Raw genomic sequence first — 19175 nt, forward strand, 5'->3', positions numbered from 1 at the left:
CCGAATGTGGGTGTGTGAGGAGATGGCTCAGATGGCTCCAGCACATCCCTGTGTATATAGCCTTCCTTCCACTGGGCCTGGAGGTGGGGGTGTGTCCTTGCTTCTCACTGCCATTTCCAGATTATTCTTCCTTTTCCTAGGAGCCCCCAGCTTTGAATATCATCCCACTACTTTTCTGGTAGCCATCACCAGCTCACTCCTGCTCGCTCTTAGGTCTCAACACTGTTCTGTCACAGTTCTCAATGATTTTATCACACATACAAATGTCCCTTTCAGCACGCTGGCCTAGTGGGTGCTTGATCTCCTCTTTTCCAATAACCTTTCACTCATTCAACCTCAGCCACCTCCTCCCATTGTTATACCCAAGACCTCATCAGTACCGACAACAACAATCTCTCCTTAATTTTAACTTCCAGTATCCCTTTCTCCTACTAACACCTCCCATCTTCCCAGCCCCAATACACTGTTGACCTCATAAAGACCTGCAATCCATTGATCTTACTTCCTTCTCACCAATCCTCACGTGTTTCATTTCCTCATCTCCCTCCTAAGCAGCTTACATGTCACACTCCATCCTTATCATCTGTCTCTTGGCCCCCTCTTGATTTGCTGCTAAATCCAACCCTCCGTCTAATCTGGACCCGCACCCCAGAAGCACTTCAGATGTGTGACCTTTAACTTAAGAGGGCCCTGAATGCTGATCACACTGTGTTTACCTAATCTGTTTGTCTCCAACTCGCATGGAAACTTTTCAAGCTTTCTATTCTCTCCTTCCCAATGCCTCCTTCCCCACCCTGCTCTCTGCTTATGGTTCCTCATTTCACTGAGAAAATAACAGTTAGGAGAGAACTTCCACAAGCGCCTGCCATATGCTGCATGCTCAGCTGTGCCCCATACTCTGCCTTCCCTTGTGGTACCATTTCTAAGGATGAGCTGTTTATGATCCCAGGGCAGGCCAAGCCCTCTTCTTGATACTAAAGCATATCTCCTTCTGCCCGCTCAAAGACATCGACAACAGCAATTCTCTTCTCCTTCTCCCATATCATCAAAATGTTCCCCTGGTGGATGACTCCCATTACTTACAGCATCTAAACATTTTGCTCACACCACTCCACTCTCCCCTCTGGCTATTTCTCCGTTGTTCTGCTCTGCTTTATCCCAAAATGTCTCAAAGAGTTTCCCATGCTCATCCATTTCTTCAAATCCCACTCTAATGAGGATTTTGGCCCCACTTCTCCACTGAAATTGCTCTTATTAAGATCACTAATGACTGTCATACTGCTAAATCCAATGGTCAATTCTCAGCCTTCTTAGCAGAAGGTGCTATAGCTGATGAGGACCCCATACAGTCTTGATTTTCATTCTGCCTCACTGGTCATTCCTTCCCAATATCCTTTACTGGTTCCATTTTTCCTTCCTGATCTCTTAACAGTGGCTGAGCCTGGGACTGCTGCTTCTTTCTATTTGTACGCCCTCCCTTGGTAGCTCATCAAACCTCAGTAACATAAGGTGAGGGTGGTAGGTTGAAATTTAGTAACTGAGGTCTCAACTGAGCCTTGAAAGATGAATCCTTTTTTGTCTTAGTCTGTGCAGTTTTCTATAACAAAGTACAGTAAACTGGGTCACTTATAAACAACAGAAATGTATTTGCTCATAGTTCTGGAAGCTGGGACATCCAAGATCGAGGAGCTAGTGGATGCAGTGTCTGGGGAGGGCCCACTCCGTGACTCATAAATGGCGGCTTTTAGCTGTGTCCTCTCAAGGTGGAAGGGGCAAATAAGCTCCCTCAGGCCTCTTTTATAAGGGTACTAATCCCATTCATGAGGGCAGAGTGCTCATGACCTAACCACCTGCTGAAGGCCCCGCCTCTTAATACTATTGCACTGGGGATTAGGTCTCAACATATGAATTTTGGAGGGGACACAAACATTCAGGCCATAGAACTTTTTAAGTTTAATTTAGTTTCCCAAGACTTTTCCCTGTTTTCTAGCTGATATGATTATTCTCGTCTCCTTCGTATTTAAGATGCTTAGTATTTATCAATAAGTTGACATTTGGATATATAAACCAGTGTGTGTGTGTGCTCATTCATCTGCTTGTCCCTCTTTATCTCATCTTAACTGTGGTAACAGAAGCCCAAGAAAAACATTTTGTTTCCTTATGGTTCAGCCCTGAGTACAGGAGTGCTGACGTTCCTTACCTCTTCAGAAGGTGGTTAGAAGGGACAAGCCCAGCGCAGGTAGCAGGGTCTGAGATTTTTCGGGCCTGCCACCAGAGGGCATCATTCTGGTCCACAATCTGGAGGATGTCCCCCTTCTGGAAAGGCAATCCAGCGTCCATGCAGGGGATGTCAGGATCCTCCTGGGGCCAGTACTCAGTCATGGCACGAACATACACCTGATGGCAGGTGCATAATGATGCTATCAGAACGTGCCTAATGGTGCCATCTGAAGAACCCTTGCCCATGGGCCATCATGACTTAAAACCATTTCTCCCACTCCCCGACCTGCTACTCCTATCTTTCCTCTCCACCCTCACCAAAAAAGAGAACTTGCCTCCTGAGCCTAAGTACCATGATAAAAAGCATCTTTGGGAACAGAATCTCTTAACTTAGAGAAGTTCAAGCTCAAATGTTCACAATTTTTGATGTTGCTTCTTGACTTCTTAGTATCCCATCTCCTTATACTGTACTCATTTACTCATTTTGCTTCTTGGGCCATCAGTATTGAAAAATACCCAACACAGTCTTGAGCCCAGGTCCAACACAGTACAAAGGATAGGATTATTATGCATCATATTCAGTTGCTGTTACTTGGGGATTTACTGGGTGTGAGACTGAGGACTCAGTAAATTCTTACCATTTTCTGGCTATTCACAGGAGGGTCAGAGACTGGAACCACCTTGAACATGATTGTGCCTCGAGACATGGCCTGGAAAATGAGAGAGGAGAAAGGATGGCAATCGTGGGGCTAGCAGGGTTACTGGGGCTCGGTAGACAGAGTTACAGTGCAATGTATCCAGGTCTCATGGTGACATCCCCCAAGAGCCTTTCTTTTTTTTTTTTTTTTATTTATTTATTTATTATTATTATACTTTAAGTTGTAGGGTACATGTGCATAACGTGCAGGTTTGTTACATATGTATACTTGTGCCATGTTGGTGTGCTGCACCCATCAACTCGTCATTTACATCAGGTATAACTCCCAATGCAATCCCTTCCCCCGCCCCCTCCCCATGATAGGCCCCGGTGTGTGATGTTCCCCTTTCTGAGTCCAAGTGATCTCATTGTTCAGTTCCCACCTATGAGTGAGAACATGCGGTGTTTGGTTTTCTGTTCTTGTGATTGTTTGCTAAGAATGATGGTTTCCAGCTGCATCCATGTCCCTACAAAGGACGCAAACTCATCCTTTTTTATGGCTGCATAGTATTCCATGGTGTATATGTGCCACATTTTCTTAATCCAATCTGTCACTGATGGACATTCCCCAAGAGCCTTTCTCAAGGGCTCTGCAGCTGTCACCATCCAGAAATAGAAATTAGGAAGCAAATTACCCCTACATCTGCCCTGCTGTGGGGTTCTGGGGTCACTGGTCTGTTAAAAGCCACACTGAGGTGGCCTCTTCCAGGGACCCTCCCACCCCACACTGAAACAGAAACACCCCACCTATCAAGGTCTTCCTCACACAGGCCCTAGGGAGGGACAGGATCTCCATCTGAATTTCCCTCCTTATGTCCTTACTCAGTAAATATTTCCTGAATGCCTGTTTCTACACCAGATACCCCAGTCTGATGGGGAAGAAGAGGGGCTCCTAAGTTTTCTGGGAGAACTGACAACTTTCCAAACTCATGGTGGAAATAGGGAGCTCTCAGACTGGGGGAAGGAAGAATTCCTGTTACATGCACTGTGACGGGCATTAAACATATAGAGATTAAGACCCTGTTTGTACTCAGGAATTTCATAATCCCACTGTCCTGGGCAACATCACAGCTGGCACCAGGGGGTAGAAGCCATGCATATCTGTGATTTCCAGTACTTCAAGCTTCCTTTGCAGCACCTTCTACACCACACAGAATCTTGCAGCAGTGTCTTACAAAGGATTTAGGTGCTTGTCTCATAGCACCACTCCTCACCTCACTCTCTAAGCCACTGCTATGAAATCCTGGCAGGAACCCAGTTTGAGAACCACTGATCTATCCAGTATATTGTAATAGTAATCAACCTAGTCCCCACACCTGGGCTGTGCATGGGGGGAGGTGGGAGGGGCATGCTGCTATGACTATTAACAGCTGAACTGCGATTCAGGGAATGGTTTGAAGGGCAGGAATAGGAACCTGAGGGAGAGCAAATGCTCATGAATCAGGTTATCAATCCTTAGCTCCAACCACAAGAACAGTGGCGGGTCACCAAGGATGTCCCCTCCCTGTATGCTGCTGTCTGGTGACTCCTTTATTCTCCCAAAGCTGCCCTCCAGGAAGATGTTAAACATTTCAGCTGTAGAAAAGTGTTAGTGGGGGAAGGAGTGGTTTGCTCAGGTTCAGATTCTCCTACAAAGTCTCACTCTGTCCACCCCAGGCTCAGTTTCCAATGGAGCAAACCAGGTGATGAGGGAGCTGGGCTAGGGGCCCTGGCAGTCTTCCCATGGCTGAAGAAGGAAGGAGCAACTTGGGAAGGGGAGTTTTCCAGACAGGACCAGAACTTCTCAGGGTAGAGGAGGGAGGTCAGTAAGTGACATGGGTGACAGACAAGGTCTGGGAGCCTGGAGGGAGAAAGCTGCCAAGAGAACTCAAGTCCCCGGTACATCCCAGTGCACACACACAGGCTTGATGGGCCCAGTTCAGCCTTGGCATTTATACAAATCATTAACAAAAAAGCAAAAAGATTTACCAGAATATGGATCACTTGTTCAGGGTCCAGTCCCTCAACTGAAACTCCATTCACTTCTACCAGTTTGTCTCCAGCATAGAGCAACCCTAGGCAGACGGTAACACAAAACAAAGAAAGACACAAAGAAGTAGGATAAAAATAGCAGTAGCTACCTCAATAGTTATTTAACAAACTCACTAATCCAAGCATGCTCTAAAAGTGTTTAATATGAAATAATAATAGAAAAGAAAACTGGTTATTCCAGCTTACGTCGCCCCCAGAAATGTGTGAGCAGTCCATTTTTCTACCTTGTCACAAATACTTGGCATTGACTGATGGTAATACTTTTATTTTTGCTAGTCTGATGTTGTAAAATGGAACCAGAACACTGGTAAGAAAATAGCACTAAAAACAAAGATGTCAGGGTCGTAAGTCAATGACAAAAAGAAAATGGGGTAGGTATTCTTCAAAAGGGAAAATGTGGAGAAACTTGGGGTTTAAGACCTGAGAAATGTGAGGTAAAACAGTGGAGTTGTCAGACAGTTGAGAGAAGAAGCAGAATGATGTCACAGAACAGAAACCAAGGATGATAAAAAAAATTCAAGAAAGGTGTCAACAGCATCAGATGTGGTCAAGAACTGGAAATAAAACTGAGGAGGGGCCAGGTGTGGTGGCTCATGCCTATAATCCTAGCACTTTGGGAGGTCGAGGTGGTTGGGCCACTTGAGGCCAGAGGTTCGAGACCAGCCTTGCCAACATGACGACCCCGTCTCTACTAAAAATACCAAAAAAATTAGCTGGGGTGGTGGTACACGCCTGTAATCCCAGCTACTTTGGAGGCTGAGGCAGGAGAATTGCTTGAACCTGGGAGGCAGAGGTTGCAATGAGCTGTGATTGCCCCACTACACTCCAGCCTAGGTGATGGAGTGAGACTGTCTCTCTCTCTCTCTCTCTCTCTCTCTCTCTCTCTCTCACACACACACACACACAAAACTGAGGAGGAAGGAAGGGCCAATGGACTTAGCAACTAGGAAATCCTTGGTATTTACAATGAGAATGTTGAAGTATAAAGCATGTGCCAGGTTTTAGGGCTTCGGGGTAGCAAGGATGTATAGAATCACTCATTTAAGAAACACAACAGTAGCCAGGTGTGGTGGCTCATGCCTGTAATCCCAACGCTCTCTCTGGGAGGCCAAGGCAGGAGGATTGTTTGAGCCCAGGAGGTTGACACCAGCCTGGGCAACCTAGTGAGACCCTATCTCAACAAAAAATAGAAAAATTGGCTGGGCATGGTAGTGTGCACCAGTGGTCCCAGTTACTGGGGGGCTGAGGTGGAAGGATTGCTCAAGCCCAGGAGGCTGAGGCTGCAGTGAGTCATGATCACACCACTGCACTCCAACCTGAGTGAGAGTGAGACCGTGTCTAAAAAAAAAAAAAAAGAAAGAAAAAAAAGTTTAAAGAAGGACAGCAGTGAAAGGATGAAAACCTGGTTAACTGGTAGAAAGTGTGAGCAAAAGGCATTTCAAGATGGGAAAGAGCTATGCCTTTCTGAAAGTAGAAGGACAGAGTGCAGAGGAAAAGGTGGGAATATAGAGCCAGGCAGATCTGTATTTGAATCCTGACTCAAACGGTGTAATTTTGAGCAAGTTAGTTTCGTAATCTCTTTGAGCCTCAGTTTCCTCATCTATACAATGGCATGATAATACTTACCTTTGAGGTTGCCATGAGAATGGCTTTAATGTGGTACCTAGAATGCGAAGGACTCAGTGAAGGAGCAGAGTAAGATTCTTTGGAATATTTGTTTCTTCTTTCTTTACTGCTTCTATCCAAGCAACGGAACTCACTAAAGCCCTGAACCAAGTTAAGAAAGAGGGATTTCTCTGGAAAGAAGCCTAAACAGTCAAGGGTTTCCCGTTTTTCTGGTAGCACTCGATCCCGGCTGCTCCAGCTTACCACTCCTCTCCGCCAGCCCGCCGTGGATGACCCTGGCCACCAAGATGTCTCCTGTTATCTCGTGGCGCTTGATGGTGGCTCCCTGATGAGAGAATAGACGTGATCCCTCTGTTACCTAACATGACCATTTTTCAGGTGGCTTCCCTCAATCAGTGCAGCTCTGGTCTTTCAAACGAGGTTATTCATGCCAACCAGGACAGAGGGGCTACACAGTGCCCTGTGGCCTGGCAGTCATAGCCTGCCATCACAAAGGAAAGGCCATTCAACTTTGGCTTCCAGCAGTCTCATTCCAACCACATAAACATAAAAGAATATTTAGATTATTCCAAAGATACAGAAACCTCCCACGATTAAAACCTAATTAGAGGGACTGTTCTTAGAAAATCAAATGAATGCCTTCCTTAGATTCTCATTATTATAGGAGGAGACAGGCAAATGCATTGGAATTGAGTAAAATACACGCATAGATCAGAAAGCCACATTCTTTTTCTTTTGAGACAGAGTCTTGCTCTGTTGCCCAGGCTGGAGCAGAGTGGCACAATCTCGGCTCACTGCAAGCTCTGCCTCCCAGGTTCACGCCATTCTCCTGCCTCAGCCTCCCGAGTAGCTGGGACTACAGGCGCCCGCCACCACGCCCGGCTAATTTTTTGTATTTTTAGTAGAGACGGGGTTTTGCCGTGTTAGCCAGGATGGTCTCGATCTTCTGACCTCGTGATCCGCCCACCTCGGCCTCCCAAAGTGCTGGGATTACAGGCATGAGCCACCACGCCCAGCCCGAATATTAAAATAAAATATGTACGTCTTATTTCTCACAAAAATGTCTTATAAATCTCATCTTATTTTTCACAAAAGAAAAACACCAAGCTGAAATCTTTCCTTAGAGAAAACACCATGACATGTAATATGTTTGAAACCACAGGCAAAACCTGTAGAGTTGACAGCTGTTATTATCACTGTATATGTGATCGCAGGGAAGACTACTGCCCAAGTAACCACTAGATATAATTTGGTTCACAATTAACCTAAGCATATCCTAAATGGAAATAAAAAAAATGATTTCCTTACCAGGGGCTGTTGGTTTTTCACCAAACAAACAATCCTCATTGCTTCCTCACTCTCAGGGATATTATCTGGCAGCGGAGGGAGAAGGGGTTCAAAATCTTTCTGAGCTATCGTGTCATGGGCACTGAGCAAGGCCTGGGCACAGGGAAGGAAAAGGTGAGCAAATGTCACACATGGGCCAAGCCCCTCTAGAAGATAGTGACTCAATACTAAGACACAACAACAACAACAAACATCAATACAGACATGCCAGACACAGTGCAAAGCATTTTATATGAATTAATCCAATCCTCACAATAATTCTATGAGGCAGGTACATTAATTGTCCTCAATTTGCAGATAAGGAAATAAGGCACAGAGAGGTTAAGCAGCACACAAAGGTTAAGCAAATAAGGCACAGAGAGGTTAAGCAGTTAACTCTTTCATTTCAGCTAAAATGTATTATGCCACGACATTCTTATTTCCTGGCAGCCCATGTAATCTGTGATGCCCCTGTGGAGTTTGAACTACAAAATAACTTTTATAGTATTTTCCCTAATTAAGGTAGAATGAAGGGCAGTAATCAAAATATCTTGCTGGTTTAATTTGTTAGTAACACTCAAGCGCTCGTGGTACAGAATGAAAAGTTCGTATGATCAAGCTATGATCTTTGATCATAAGCTATGATCAAAGAGTTTCTTTGACTAGCCCATTAGGTTAAATTCTTTATTTCACGGGGTGGGGAAGCTGTCACTTTGCTGCCCTGAGATTGGTAGACAGAATTTAGTTGGAACTCAGAAAATTCTCTAAGTAGTGTGTGCCGTTGAGGATATTTGATGACTGGTGGTTGTGTTGTGAACTATAATTTCAGCACTCCAAATGCAGACATTCTCTTAAAGTTCTAATTTATTGATAAATTGGTCTCAAATCTCTAAGTACTAAGAGATAGGTTTCTGTTCTGCAATCAAATGTTCTTCATAAACCCTCTCACCGGGATAATCATCATTATACTGTATATTCTAAATACCTTCACACACATTATCTAAAACTTAAAATAGTCTCACTTTGGAAAGGAAGCATGAAGGTATTTCTCTAAAACTAGAATGTTCCCTGTTTGCTACCCAAGATTTTTAGATGGGCAATAGCTTTGTAGGGGAAACAAAACACCATGGAAAGTTCTGGATGCCTCCTCATAAACACAGCAGGCTTGGCTGCATGATTGACAACACTGAGCTAGTCACATCTGAGTCCCACATATTTAAGTACAATCTGTTGGTCAGTCCCCATGTACAGTAATAGAACATTATTCAGAGAGAACATTTTCCATCACATATATTTCTCCTTCCCAACTTTGTCTATGTGCCAGATGGGGATGTCTTTTCTATTTTAGCAGGCACTTGCCTTAAAGTGTGGAGCCTGGAGCATTTGTCTCAGCTCTTGGATCTCAGGGGAAGTAGGGGTTTCACGTAATAACTCCACTACCTGGTTCATGGAAAAACATACATTATGAAATTTTTAAAAAAATCTTTATCACCTACGTAACCTCACCCTGGCTGGATAACATATATACTGACTAACATGATATTGACCTTTAAAAAGTTATTATTGGAGCCTTCTTTTTCATCTTTAAAGCCATCCATTAAAGCCTACCATCCTTCTTTATTCATTAAAATTGCTACTTTAATATAACAAATAGAATTCAAGATTTGAGATGGATCTAAACCCAATGCCCCAGTCCTGGCACATAGGCATGGAGGATGTACCAATTTGGTAATAGCATATGAACCAAGGCATTTTTCCTCTAGTGCCTCTAAAATATAATAGCTGTTTGCTGATGTCAATGCTTTGCAGGCTTATGAAGCTGTATGAGTTTCTCTAGGAACGTACCTGGGGAACTCAAAGAGCTTAATCCCATGGGATGCTCCATTCTTCAAATAGAAAATGGGAATCATAATTTCTCTTTTAGAGTATCAGTTGATTAGCAGTTTTAATACTTGTTACAATAAAAAGTGCTAAGCAGAAAAAAATTCTGATCTCTCTGCTGTGGTTTAGGCGTAGACCTGCTTTCAGAGGACATAAGACCTTTCAAGACTTTAGTCAGCCCCATTACCTACAGTCAAATGAAAACAAGCAGTTTACAAAGGTTTACCTCCATTCACTGGGATTTCAACTGAATAAAATATTATATACGTGTTTTCCTGTGGACAACTGAGAACAATTTGAGTTGTTGATTACTGGAATTGAGAGTAGAAGTTTTTTCTTTCTTTTTTGCTGTTTCTTTTAATATGGTTTGGGCAATAAATAATAAAATTGATTATATCTATTCATTCACTTGGCAAACATTTACTAACACTACTATGTGCTGGGTGCTGTTTTAGGTGTTGTGAAAACAGTAGCGGCTGACAAAAATCTCCATCTCACGGAATTTACACTCTAGGGAGGAGACACAGATAACAAATGAAAATGTAAGTAAAATAGTTTTGTTTGATGGTGACAAGTGTTAAGAAGAAAAATAAACCAGGGAAGGTGGCTAGGGAGTGCTAAGAGGGGATGCAGTTTTAGATAGGTGACCAGGAAAAGCTTCACTGAGAAGGTGGCATTTGAGTGGAGACTGGAAGGAGATGAGGGACAAATCAGGTGGATACCTGGGCAAGAGCTTTGCTGACATAGGGAATGGCAAGTGCAAAGGGCCCCAGGCAGAAGCATGTCTGATGATTTTTTTTTTTTTTTTTTTTTGAGACACAGTCTCACTCTGTCACCCAGGTTGGAGTGCGGTGGTGTGATCTCAGCTCACTGCAACCTCCACCTCCTGGGTTCAAGCCATTCTCATGCCTCCCAAGTAGCTGGGATTACAGGCATGCACCACAACGTCCAGTTAATTTTTGTTGTTGTTGTTGTATTTTTAGGAGAGATGGGGTTTTGCTATGTTGGCCAGGCTGGTCTTGAACTCCTGGGCTCAAGTGATCTGCCTGCCTCAGGCTCCCAAAGTGCTGGGATTATAGGCATGAGCTACCGCACCTAGCTCGATGAATTTAAACAACAACAAGGAGTCAAGGTGGCTGGAGAAGAGTGAATGGGGAAAGCATTAAGTGTGAAGTCAAAGAGGTAACAGCAGCTTGATAGTGTTTGGCTATGTAAGAACTTTGGTGTTTAGGCTAGGCATGGTGGCTCACACCTGTAATCTCAGCACTTTGGGAGGCCAAGCCGGGTGGATGGCTTAGGGTCAGGAGTTCGAGACCATCCTGGCCAACACAGTGAAACCCTGTGTTTACCAAAAGTTAGCCAGGCATAGTGGGTTTCTGTAGTCCTAGCTACTTGGGAGGCTGAGGTAGGAGAATCGCTTGAACCCAGGAGGCAGAGGTTGCAGCGAGCTGAGATCTTGCCACTGCACTCCAGCCTAAGCAACAGAGCAAGACTCTGGGAAAAAAAAAAAAATCTTTGGTGTTTACTCTGAGATGGGAAGTCATTTGAAGGGTTTGGGTGTTAGTGAGGAAGTGACATGATTTGACTTGCTTTCAAAGAGGATATGTTTGGTTGCTGCATTGAGAGTAGACTATAGGGGAGCAAGAGTGGACACCGGAGACCAGGCAGGAGGCGATTTTGCAATTCTCTATGTAAGAGATGATGATGATGGTATGGAGTGGTGAGATCCTGGATATATTTTGGTGAGATCCTGGATATATTTTGAAAGTAGAGCTGAGAGGATTTGCTATCTGATTGGGTGTGAGGTACCAGAGAAAGAGAGTCAAAATGACCCCTAAGATTCTGGCCTGAGCACTGCAAGAACACAGGTGTCATTTCTGAGATAGAAAAGCCTCCCAGAAGAGTGGGTGGGGGTGATTGGCAGGTGAGGAAGATCGGGAGCTCAGTTTGGAACATGTGAACTTGGAGGAGTCCATTAGACATCCAAGTAAGATGGAGAGGAGGCAGTTGGATATTTGAGACTGGAATTTGGGGGGAAATCTCCAGGCTAGAGATGTAAATCTGAGAATTATTACTATAACAGTGCCCTGTTTCTGTAGGGTAAATAGAGTACAAGATTTAGGAACAAAGAAAGAAATGGACACATGCTAAAAATGATGTAGGTGGTGGTGGTGGGGAAGTGTTTTAATTTGGGGAGATATCCAGCCAGTTCTTCCTTATATTAAAGTTCAATTAAAAACATTTATTAGGCCAGGCATGGTGGCTCACATCTGTAATCTCAGCACTTTGGGAGGCCAAGGCGGGTGGATCACGAGGTCAGGAGTTCGAGACTAGCCTGGCCAAGATGGTGAAACCCCGTCTCTACTAAAAATACAAAAATTAGCCAGATGCAGTGGTGGGCACCTGTAATCCCAGTTACTGGGGAGGCTGAGGCAGGAGAATAGCTTGAACCCGGGAGGCGGAGGTTGCAGTGAGCCAAGATTGCTGCACTCTAGCCTGGGTGACAGAGCAAGACTCCGTCTCAAAAAAAAATTATTAGATTATTTTATTTAATTTATTATTTATTTATTTTATTAAAAAATATTAAATTATTTTATAGTCATCAATAAAACTTTTCCTTAGAACCTTTAATTTATTGGAACTAGCAATGCGGGTAAAATGGCACCACATCAGGGCTCTACTATTCTGTGGAATAAAACCTCCTTACCTCATAGGATAACGCCTGTGCATGGGGTGTGGCAGGAAGTAGTTTCTTTTCTTTAAACTCCTGGAGGCAGTCATAAATCTGCAGGACAAGGGAGGGGGAATTGATACTGATAATACGACTGTTGCCATTTTGGATTGAAGACTCTGAAAGGGAAGAAACACCCCAGGCAACTGCACCAACAGCCGAACTGCATGGTGTGTGTTGGTGTTTAGTAAGTTGTGCCTCTAGTTGCCAAAGATAAATGAACTCGAATTTGGTGGCCCCAATGCTTCAAAGGCTTAATTATTGGCTGCTACTGGGAAACTGATCTTCCCCAAGCATTTCAGTAATAAAAAGAAATTCAGGCCAGGCTCACGCTTGTAATCCCAGCACGTTGGGAGGCTGAGGTGGGCGGATCACTTGAGGTCAGGAGTTTGAGACAGCCTGGCTGTTATGGTGAAATGCCGTCTCTACTAAAAATACAAAAATTAGTTGGGTGTAGTGGTGGGCACCTGTAATTCCAGCTGAGGCCGGAGAATCGCTTGAACCTGGGAGGCAGAGGTTGCAGTGAGCTGAGATCGTGCCACGGCACTCCAGCCTGGACGACAGAGTAAGACTCTGTCTTAACAACAACAAAGTAGAAATTCAAACTTTCACTTTTGTTACACGGAGTGAGGGTAGGGTGTCCAGGGCCGAAACCAATAGGGATTTATAGAAGATGCATAAAGGAACATCTTAAAGCAGGGGCTCTTTGGGACCAGACACCTGTGAGGACCCCTGTGTTGGGCACCTGTGCAGCACGTGAGCTGCATGGCTCAGGGCCACCGAAGATTCTGAATAAGAGGCAGGTGTGCTACATGTGCGTCTCTGTACTTCACTTTGCTCTTTGGGCAAAGTTTCCCATTCCTCTCCTAATTCTCCATACACGTTCATTTTTTAAAAATTCCAACTTCCTCTCTGCAGACCCTTGGTAGTTTTTTTCCACACCAAGATCTAGGGTTGAGTTGAGGACACCAAAGCCTGCTGAGCTCTGAAGTGCAGCCCTTGATCTTATTTTAGGAATTGAGTTTCTCTTACGGATGAAGAAATAAGGCCCAAGGGGCCAGCTGAGCCCCCAGCCTTTTCTATCCAGATCTGTGACAATGCTGATTCCCTGCTGTATCTCAGGGCCCGCACTCAAGTTTACCTGGAAGTGATGAAGGCTGATTGGATGACTCACCAAGGGCCTAGCAGTGGTGAGCAAGGACAATGCCCACCATGAAATTAAAACTCCTATCTTAGCTGATCCTGTGGGAAAATGCCTGATAGAAATCAGGTGTTTTATAACAAGTGCTGTGAAGAGTACTTCTTTGTTCATGCCAAAGATGTTGCCACTTTTATTGTATAATACTAACATGCATTATAAGACGGACCACATTTCACACTTAAGTGAAGGAAATACCCACATCCCAAAAAATAACTTCAAAAGGATCTTTCTTAATAACATTTGTTCAGAACAGCAAAATTATAGTAGTAGCATCTACTATCTATTTTTCTACTGTCTACTAGATGCTATTGTATAGTGCATGGAATTTTAGCCAAATTAAAAAAAGAATAAACTTTATTTTATTTAATTAAGTTATTTATTTATTTATTTATTTATTTTGAGATGGAGTCTCCCTCTGTCACCCAGGCTGGAGTGGGGTGGCTCAATTTCGGCTCACTGCAACCTCTGCCTCCCAGGTTCAAGTGATTCTCGTGCCTCAGCCTCCAGAGTAGCTGGGATTACAGGTGCATGCCACCGCATCTGGCTAATGTTTTGTATTTTTAGTAGAAACAGGGTTTTACCATGTTGGCCAGGCTGGTCTCAGGTGATCCACCTGCCTCAGCCTCCCAAAATGTTGGGATTACAGGTGTGAGCCATCACACGGGGCCAGAAGAAATTTCTCAGAATAAGATATTTTAGCGTACCTAAACAGAACTGTAGATATCTTACTTTGTAACTTTAACAGATAAAGAGAAATAATTTTTTTTTTTTTTTTTTTTTTTTTTTTTTTTTTTTTTTTTTTTTTTTTGAGACAGAGTCTCGCTCTGTAGCCCGGGCTGGAGTGCAGTGGCCGGATCTCAGCTCACTGCAAGCTCCGCCTCCCAGGTTTACGCCATTCTCCTGCCTCAGCCTCCCGAGTAGCTGGGACTACAGGCGCCCGCCACCTCGCCCGGCTAGTTTTTTGTATTTTTTAGTAGAGACGGGGTTTCACGGTGTTCGCCAGGATGGTCTCGATCTCCTGACCTCGTGATCCACCCGTCTCGGCCTCCCAAAGTGCTGGGATTACAGGCTTGAGCCACCGCGCCCGGCCAAGATAAATAATTTTTAAAAGCATTTTGATGTATCCAGAGTTGCAGCAAGGACAAACGGTTGCAGCCAGCTGATACAGTGTTGCCAGTGACCATTGTGGTGGCTGTTTTGTGATTCCAGGGGGCCTCTGGGAGAAAAAGAGCTGTAGGGAGAAAAGGAAGCGGCTACCGTACTCTTCTCCACCTAAGTTAATTCCTTCCCAAGCTAAGAAGTTTGTATAGCTCTTCTCTGAGAGTTGCCTTCTGAGAACTTTTTCCAAGTTGAAATTTCCTGCCAGTTGATAAGTGACATCATTGGGTAAGTAGTTGCTATGATCTGAACGTGTACTTCCAAAACGCACGTTAAAATCCTCAACCCCAGGTGATGATATGAAAAAGTAAGGCCAGCTGCAGTGGCTCATGCCTGTAATCCCAGCACTTTGGGAGGCTGAAACGGACGGATCACCTGAGCTCAGGAGTTTGAGACCAGCCTGGCCAACATGATGAAACCCCATCTCTATTAAAACTACAAAAATTAGCCGAGTATAGTGGTGGGTGCCTGTAATCCCAGCTACTCAGGAGGTTGAGGCAGGAGAATCGCTTGAACCCAGGAGGTGGAGGTTGCAGTGAGCTGAGGTCAGGCCACTGCATTCCAGCCTGGACAACAGTGTGAGACTCTGTCAGCCGGGCACGGTGGCTCACACCTGTAATCTCAGCACTTTGGGAGGCCAAGGCAGGCAGATCATGAGGTCAGGAGATCGAGACCATCCTGGCTAACATGGTGAAACCCCGTCTCTACTAAAAATACAAAAAATTAGCCAGGCGTGGTGGCGGGCACCTGTAGTCCCAGCTACTTGGGAGGCTGAGGCAGGAGAATGGCGTGAACCTGGGAGGTGGAGCTTGCAGTGAGCCAAGATTGCGCCACTGCACTCCAGCCTGGGCAACAGAGCGAGACTCTGTCTCAAAAAAGAAAAAAAAAAAAGGTAAGGTCTTTGGGAGCCGACAGCTCATCAGGATTCTGCCCTCATGAATATGGAATTAACGCCCTCATACAAGAGACCCCAGAGAACTGGCTAGCCCCTTCCACTATGTGAGGACACAGCAAGAAGTTACCATTTATGAACCAGAGAGGGAGCCCTCAAAAGACACTGAATCTGCTGCCGACTGGATTTTGGACTTCCTGGCCTCCTGAACTGTGAGATATCAATTTCTGTTGTTTATAAACTATTCAGCTATCCAGCCTGAATGGACTGAAACAGTCATTTTTATACACACTCCCCACAACCCCTTCAGCAAGCAAAGGCTTCCGAGCAAACAGCACTCACCTTTAGCAGAGCCTGAAGCCATGGCGAGTGGAGGAGATCATACAAGAGACACACTCCATTCACGTCTCTGCTGTAGAACAGACTCAGCTCTTGCAGCACAAGCCTCAGGATCTGGGAGAGGCCTAGGAAAGGAAGAGAGCAGAGATGGGGTGGCAGGTGCAGGTGTAAATGTGAAAGGCAACTCAAGACAGCTGGGGCATGCCATGGGGTCTCACCAGGAGTGGAAATGACACTTGATTTCAGACCAAAAGATCTGACTTCAAGCCCTGTTCCATCTCTTACTTTGTGAACGTCACAAAGTCACACAACTATCCGAAACCCAGTTTCTTTGCCCAAGATGAGAAGGTGCTAGCTTTGTCACAGTGTTCTTAACATCGAGTAAAATAATAGATCGTGATGTGCAGATGTAAGACGTCATGAAAGGAAAATGATTGCTTTCCCCTCCCCCATCTTACCAGACTGTCATTTATCCCAAAATTATCTAGTTGTGTTCTGTATCCTTTTTCTCTAACTAAACATAAGAGTCATTTCATCCTCTCAAAAAATTCTTACTGAGAGTGATATTGAAAAATTCTAATTCCCAAGAGATTTTTAATGCAAAGCTTAGTATTCTCCTGATTAAAGGGTCTAAACGGATTTTAGTGAATGTTCTATTTTTTTTTTACAGTATTTTTATAGTGTTGTAGTGATATTTTGAATGTGAACATCTTAAGAAGTTCTAAGTTTTACATAAAACATTGTCGGGTAAGGGTAAAAAAGGTTTTGAATCCACCATGTCTGTTTATTTCCTTCCTGGCTTGAAATTTGCTCTTAAAGTTATCACTGTTAGGGCAGTAGTGCAACCAAAAACGTACAAGATCCTCATAGGGATCGCAGTAAGTCTGTCAGGATTCCTGCCTATTGATTTGATCACGTGTCAGAGGTGATACTACTTTCTGGTCTAGAAAAGGGGCCCTGGTGACACATACCATTCTGCGGATTGGTGGCTGTAGAAAGCTTCATGTCCTTCTTGTCTGGTGGATCTGCTCCTTTGTCTGACTGTATCATCCTCCCTGCCGGAGCTTCCAAAAGGAATTCAGGAGTAGGAAGCAGGTCAATACACGGCACACAGCTCACTCAGTCACACTGGCCACCAGCTCTCAGCACACTGGAATATATTTTCAACAGCATTTCCTCAGAAGCCAGGCCCTGTGCGACACATTGGGATACACATCAAATGAAACACAGTCTTTCCCTGTGGTGCCTACTCTTAACCATCACCAGCAGCGTGGAAGAGAAAATGACTATTGCATAAAATGCTCCCCCTAACTCCATGTTTTAAAACATTTTTTTAGCCTTTGACAAGAATTGATTTCCTGGAAACCATCCCTACCCATTTTTAAAAAATAAATGACAAATATTATATTTATTTATCTTCCACCTCTTTACCCAGTTGACTTTACCTAGAGCTCAGAAAAGTCTTCCGTGGACCAGCTGCACTCAGGTACCCCAATTTCCTCTCATTGCACCTTATAGTTCTTCATAGAAGAACTAGCTGGTCTGGTCACAATTGCATGAATTATGGGTTATTACTGAGGCACACTCTTAGAATTTAGAGACAACACTGTAATGATCTGTTTTCTTGTTTTGTTTGATTGTATTTCTAGAGTGTTTTCCTGGCTCAATCCTACAATCTGTATAGAGTCTAGACAGTTTTCTTTTTCCTTTTTTTTTTTTTTTTTTGAGACAGGGTCTCACTCTGTTGCTCAGGCTGGAGTGCAGTGATCATGGCTCATATCATGCACCCTTGACCTCTTAGTTTCAAACGATCCTCCCACCTCAGCCTCTCGAGTATCTGGGACCACAGGTATGTGCCACCACACCCAGCTAATTTTTAACTTCTTGTAGAGATGGGGTCTCACTATGTTGCCCAGGCTGGTCTCCAACTTCTGGGCAATCTTCCCACCTTGACTTCTCTCAGTGCTGGGATTATAGGTGTGAGCCATCACACCTGGCCTAGACAGTTTTCTTAACCCTATCAGATTTAATACCAGTCTTTGAAAATTAGTTTGAAATGTTTATTTTAAGGTTTATTTTTGATATTGCTTTAGGTAGATTTAGTTTCAAGAAGTAGAAACCCAAAATAATTTTGGCTTAGCAGAGTATTTTATAGTCTTGTTCATGTGAAAGTTCAGAGACAGAGAGAATGCAGGACTAATAGGGCAGCCTTGCTCCATGAAGTTCTTAGGGAATAGGTTCCTTCCAGCTCACTGCTCTGCCACCCTAGGATGTAGTATGGTTCTGTCTACCTGCTCCAAGATGGCAGCTGCAGCTGCAGCCATCACATCTACATTTCAGCCAGCAGGGTAGGAGAGGAAGGGATTAAGAAAACACAGGCAAAGAAAACATGCCTACTGCTCTTGAAGCAAAGTTTTCTACAAGTTGCCCTACACAATGAAGAATCGCCTCATGCCTTGTATAACTTTCAAATGTCCCACTGAACTTTCATGTCACTGAAAAACAAAAAAAAACCCTGTAGTTATCTGAATCTAGACACAAACTTTTCTTTACATGTAAACACAAGACATTTTTGCACAGGTTTAATACACAATGGGGAGTAGGGTATTGAGGCAGGGAAGGCGAAAAAGCCAGTAATAGGTTGTTACCAAGAAGTAACCACTGTGGGCAACTAGAGCCTAATCCCACGGGGGAACACGGGCCAAGGGAGTGAGGGTATTTATACACCAATGGCAACAGGAGGGTTCTTATACACCAATGGCAAATTTGGTGTATAAATACCCTCACTCCCTTGGGCCCTGTTGAGAGCCAACAGGTTGAGACCTCTTCCCAGAGAGCATTATTTCTGGCTCTTCCAGCATGCAACATGCATACCTTCAGAGGGGCTTGGAGGGGCTAGCAGCTGGAGTGGGCCCAGAGTGCACCAAAATGGTAACCACCAAGGGGTATGCGGTAGGGGTAGGGACCAACAACATTGTTAGAGTAGCACGATAAAGAATAAATTAAGGTTTTTGTTATAAAAGGAACTCTTCAAATTAGTTGTTAAAGACTGGAGTATTGACTCTGATAGGGT

General features: G+C 44.2%; 1 protein-coding gene across 4 annotated transcripts in view; it reads right to left on the bottom strand.

Annotated features, from left to right (window-relative positions):
• MPP4 (MAGUK p55 scaffold protein 4) overlaps window positions 1-19175 on the bottom strand; it is a 58404-nt gene that overhangs the window by 36539 nt on the left and 2690 nt on the right. For 2 of the 4 annotated variants that reach the window (XM_045367463.3, XM_074009757.1), the window contains exons 2-10: window positions 17074-17166; window positions 16106-16227; window positions 12489-12566; window positions 9260-9340; window positions 7883-8014; window positions 6818-6899; window positions 4886-4971; window positions 2859-2930; window positions 2201-2397 (exon numbers count right to left, since the gene is read on the bottom strand). In XM_045367463.3, coding sequence (XP_045223398.2) covers window positions 2201-2397; window positions 2859-2930; window positions 4886-4971; window positions 6818-6899; window positions 7883-8014; window positions 9260-9340; window positions 12489-12566; window positions 16106-16227; window positions 17074-17152 — 929 coding nt within the window. In that variant the 5' untranslated portion in view covers window positions 17153-17166. Of the gene's footprint in view, window positions 1-2200; window positions 2398-2858; window positions 2931-4885; window positions 4972-6817; window positions 6900-7882; window positions 8015-9259; window positions 9341-12488; window positions 12567-14442; window positions 14545-16105; window positions 16228-17073; window positions 17253-19175 lie in introns of those variants that run through there. The other 2 variants (XM_045367467.3, XM_074009756.1) reach the window with 2 other exon arrangements.

The sequence above is a fragment of the Macaca fascicularis genome, chromosome 12, assembly GCF_037993035.2.
Source record: "Macaca fascicularis isolate 582-1 chromosome 12, T2T-MFA8v1.1".
NCBI classification, from domain to species: domain Eukaryota; kingdom Metazoa; phylum Chordata; class Mammalia; order Primates; family Cercopithecidae; genus Macaca; species Macaca fascicularis.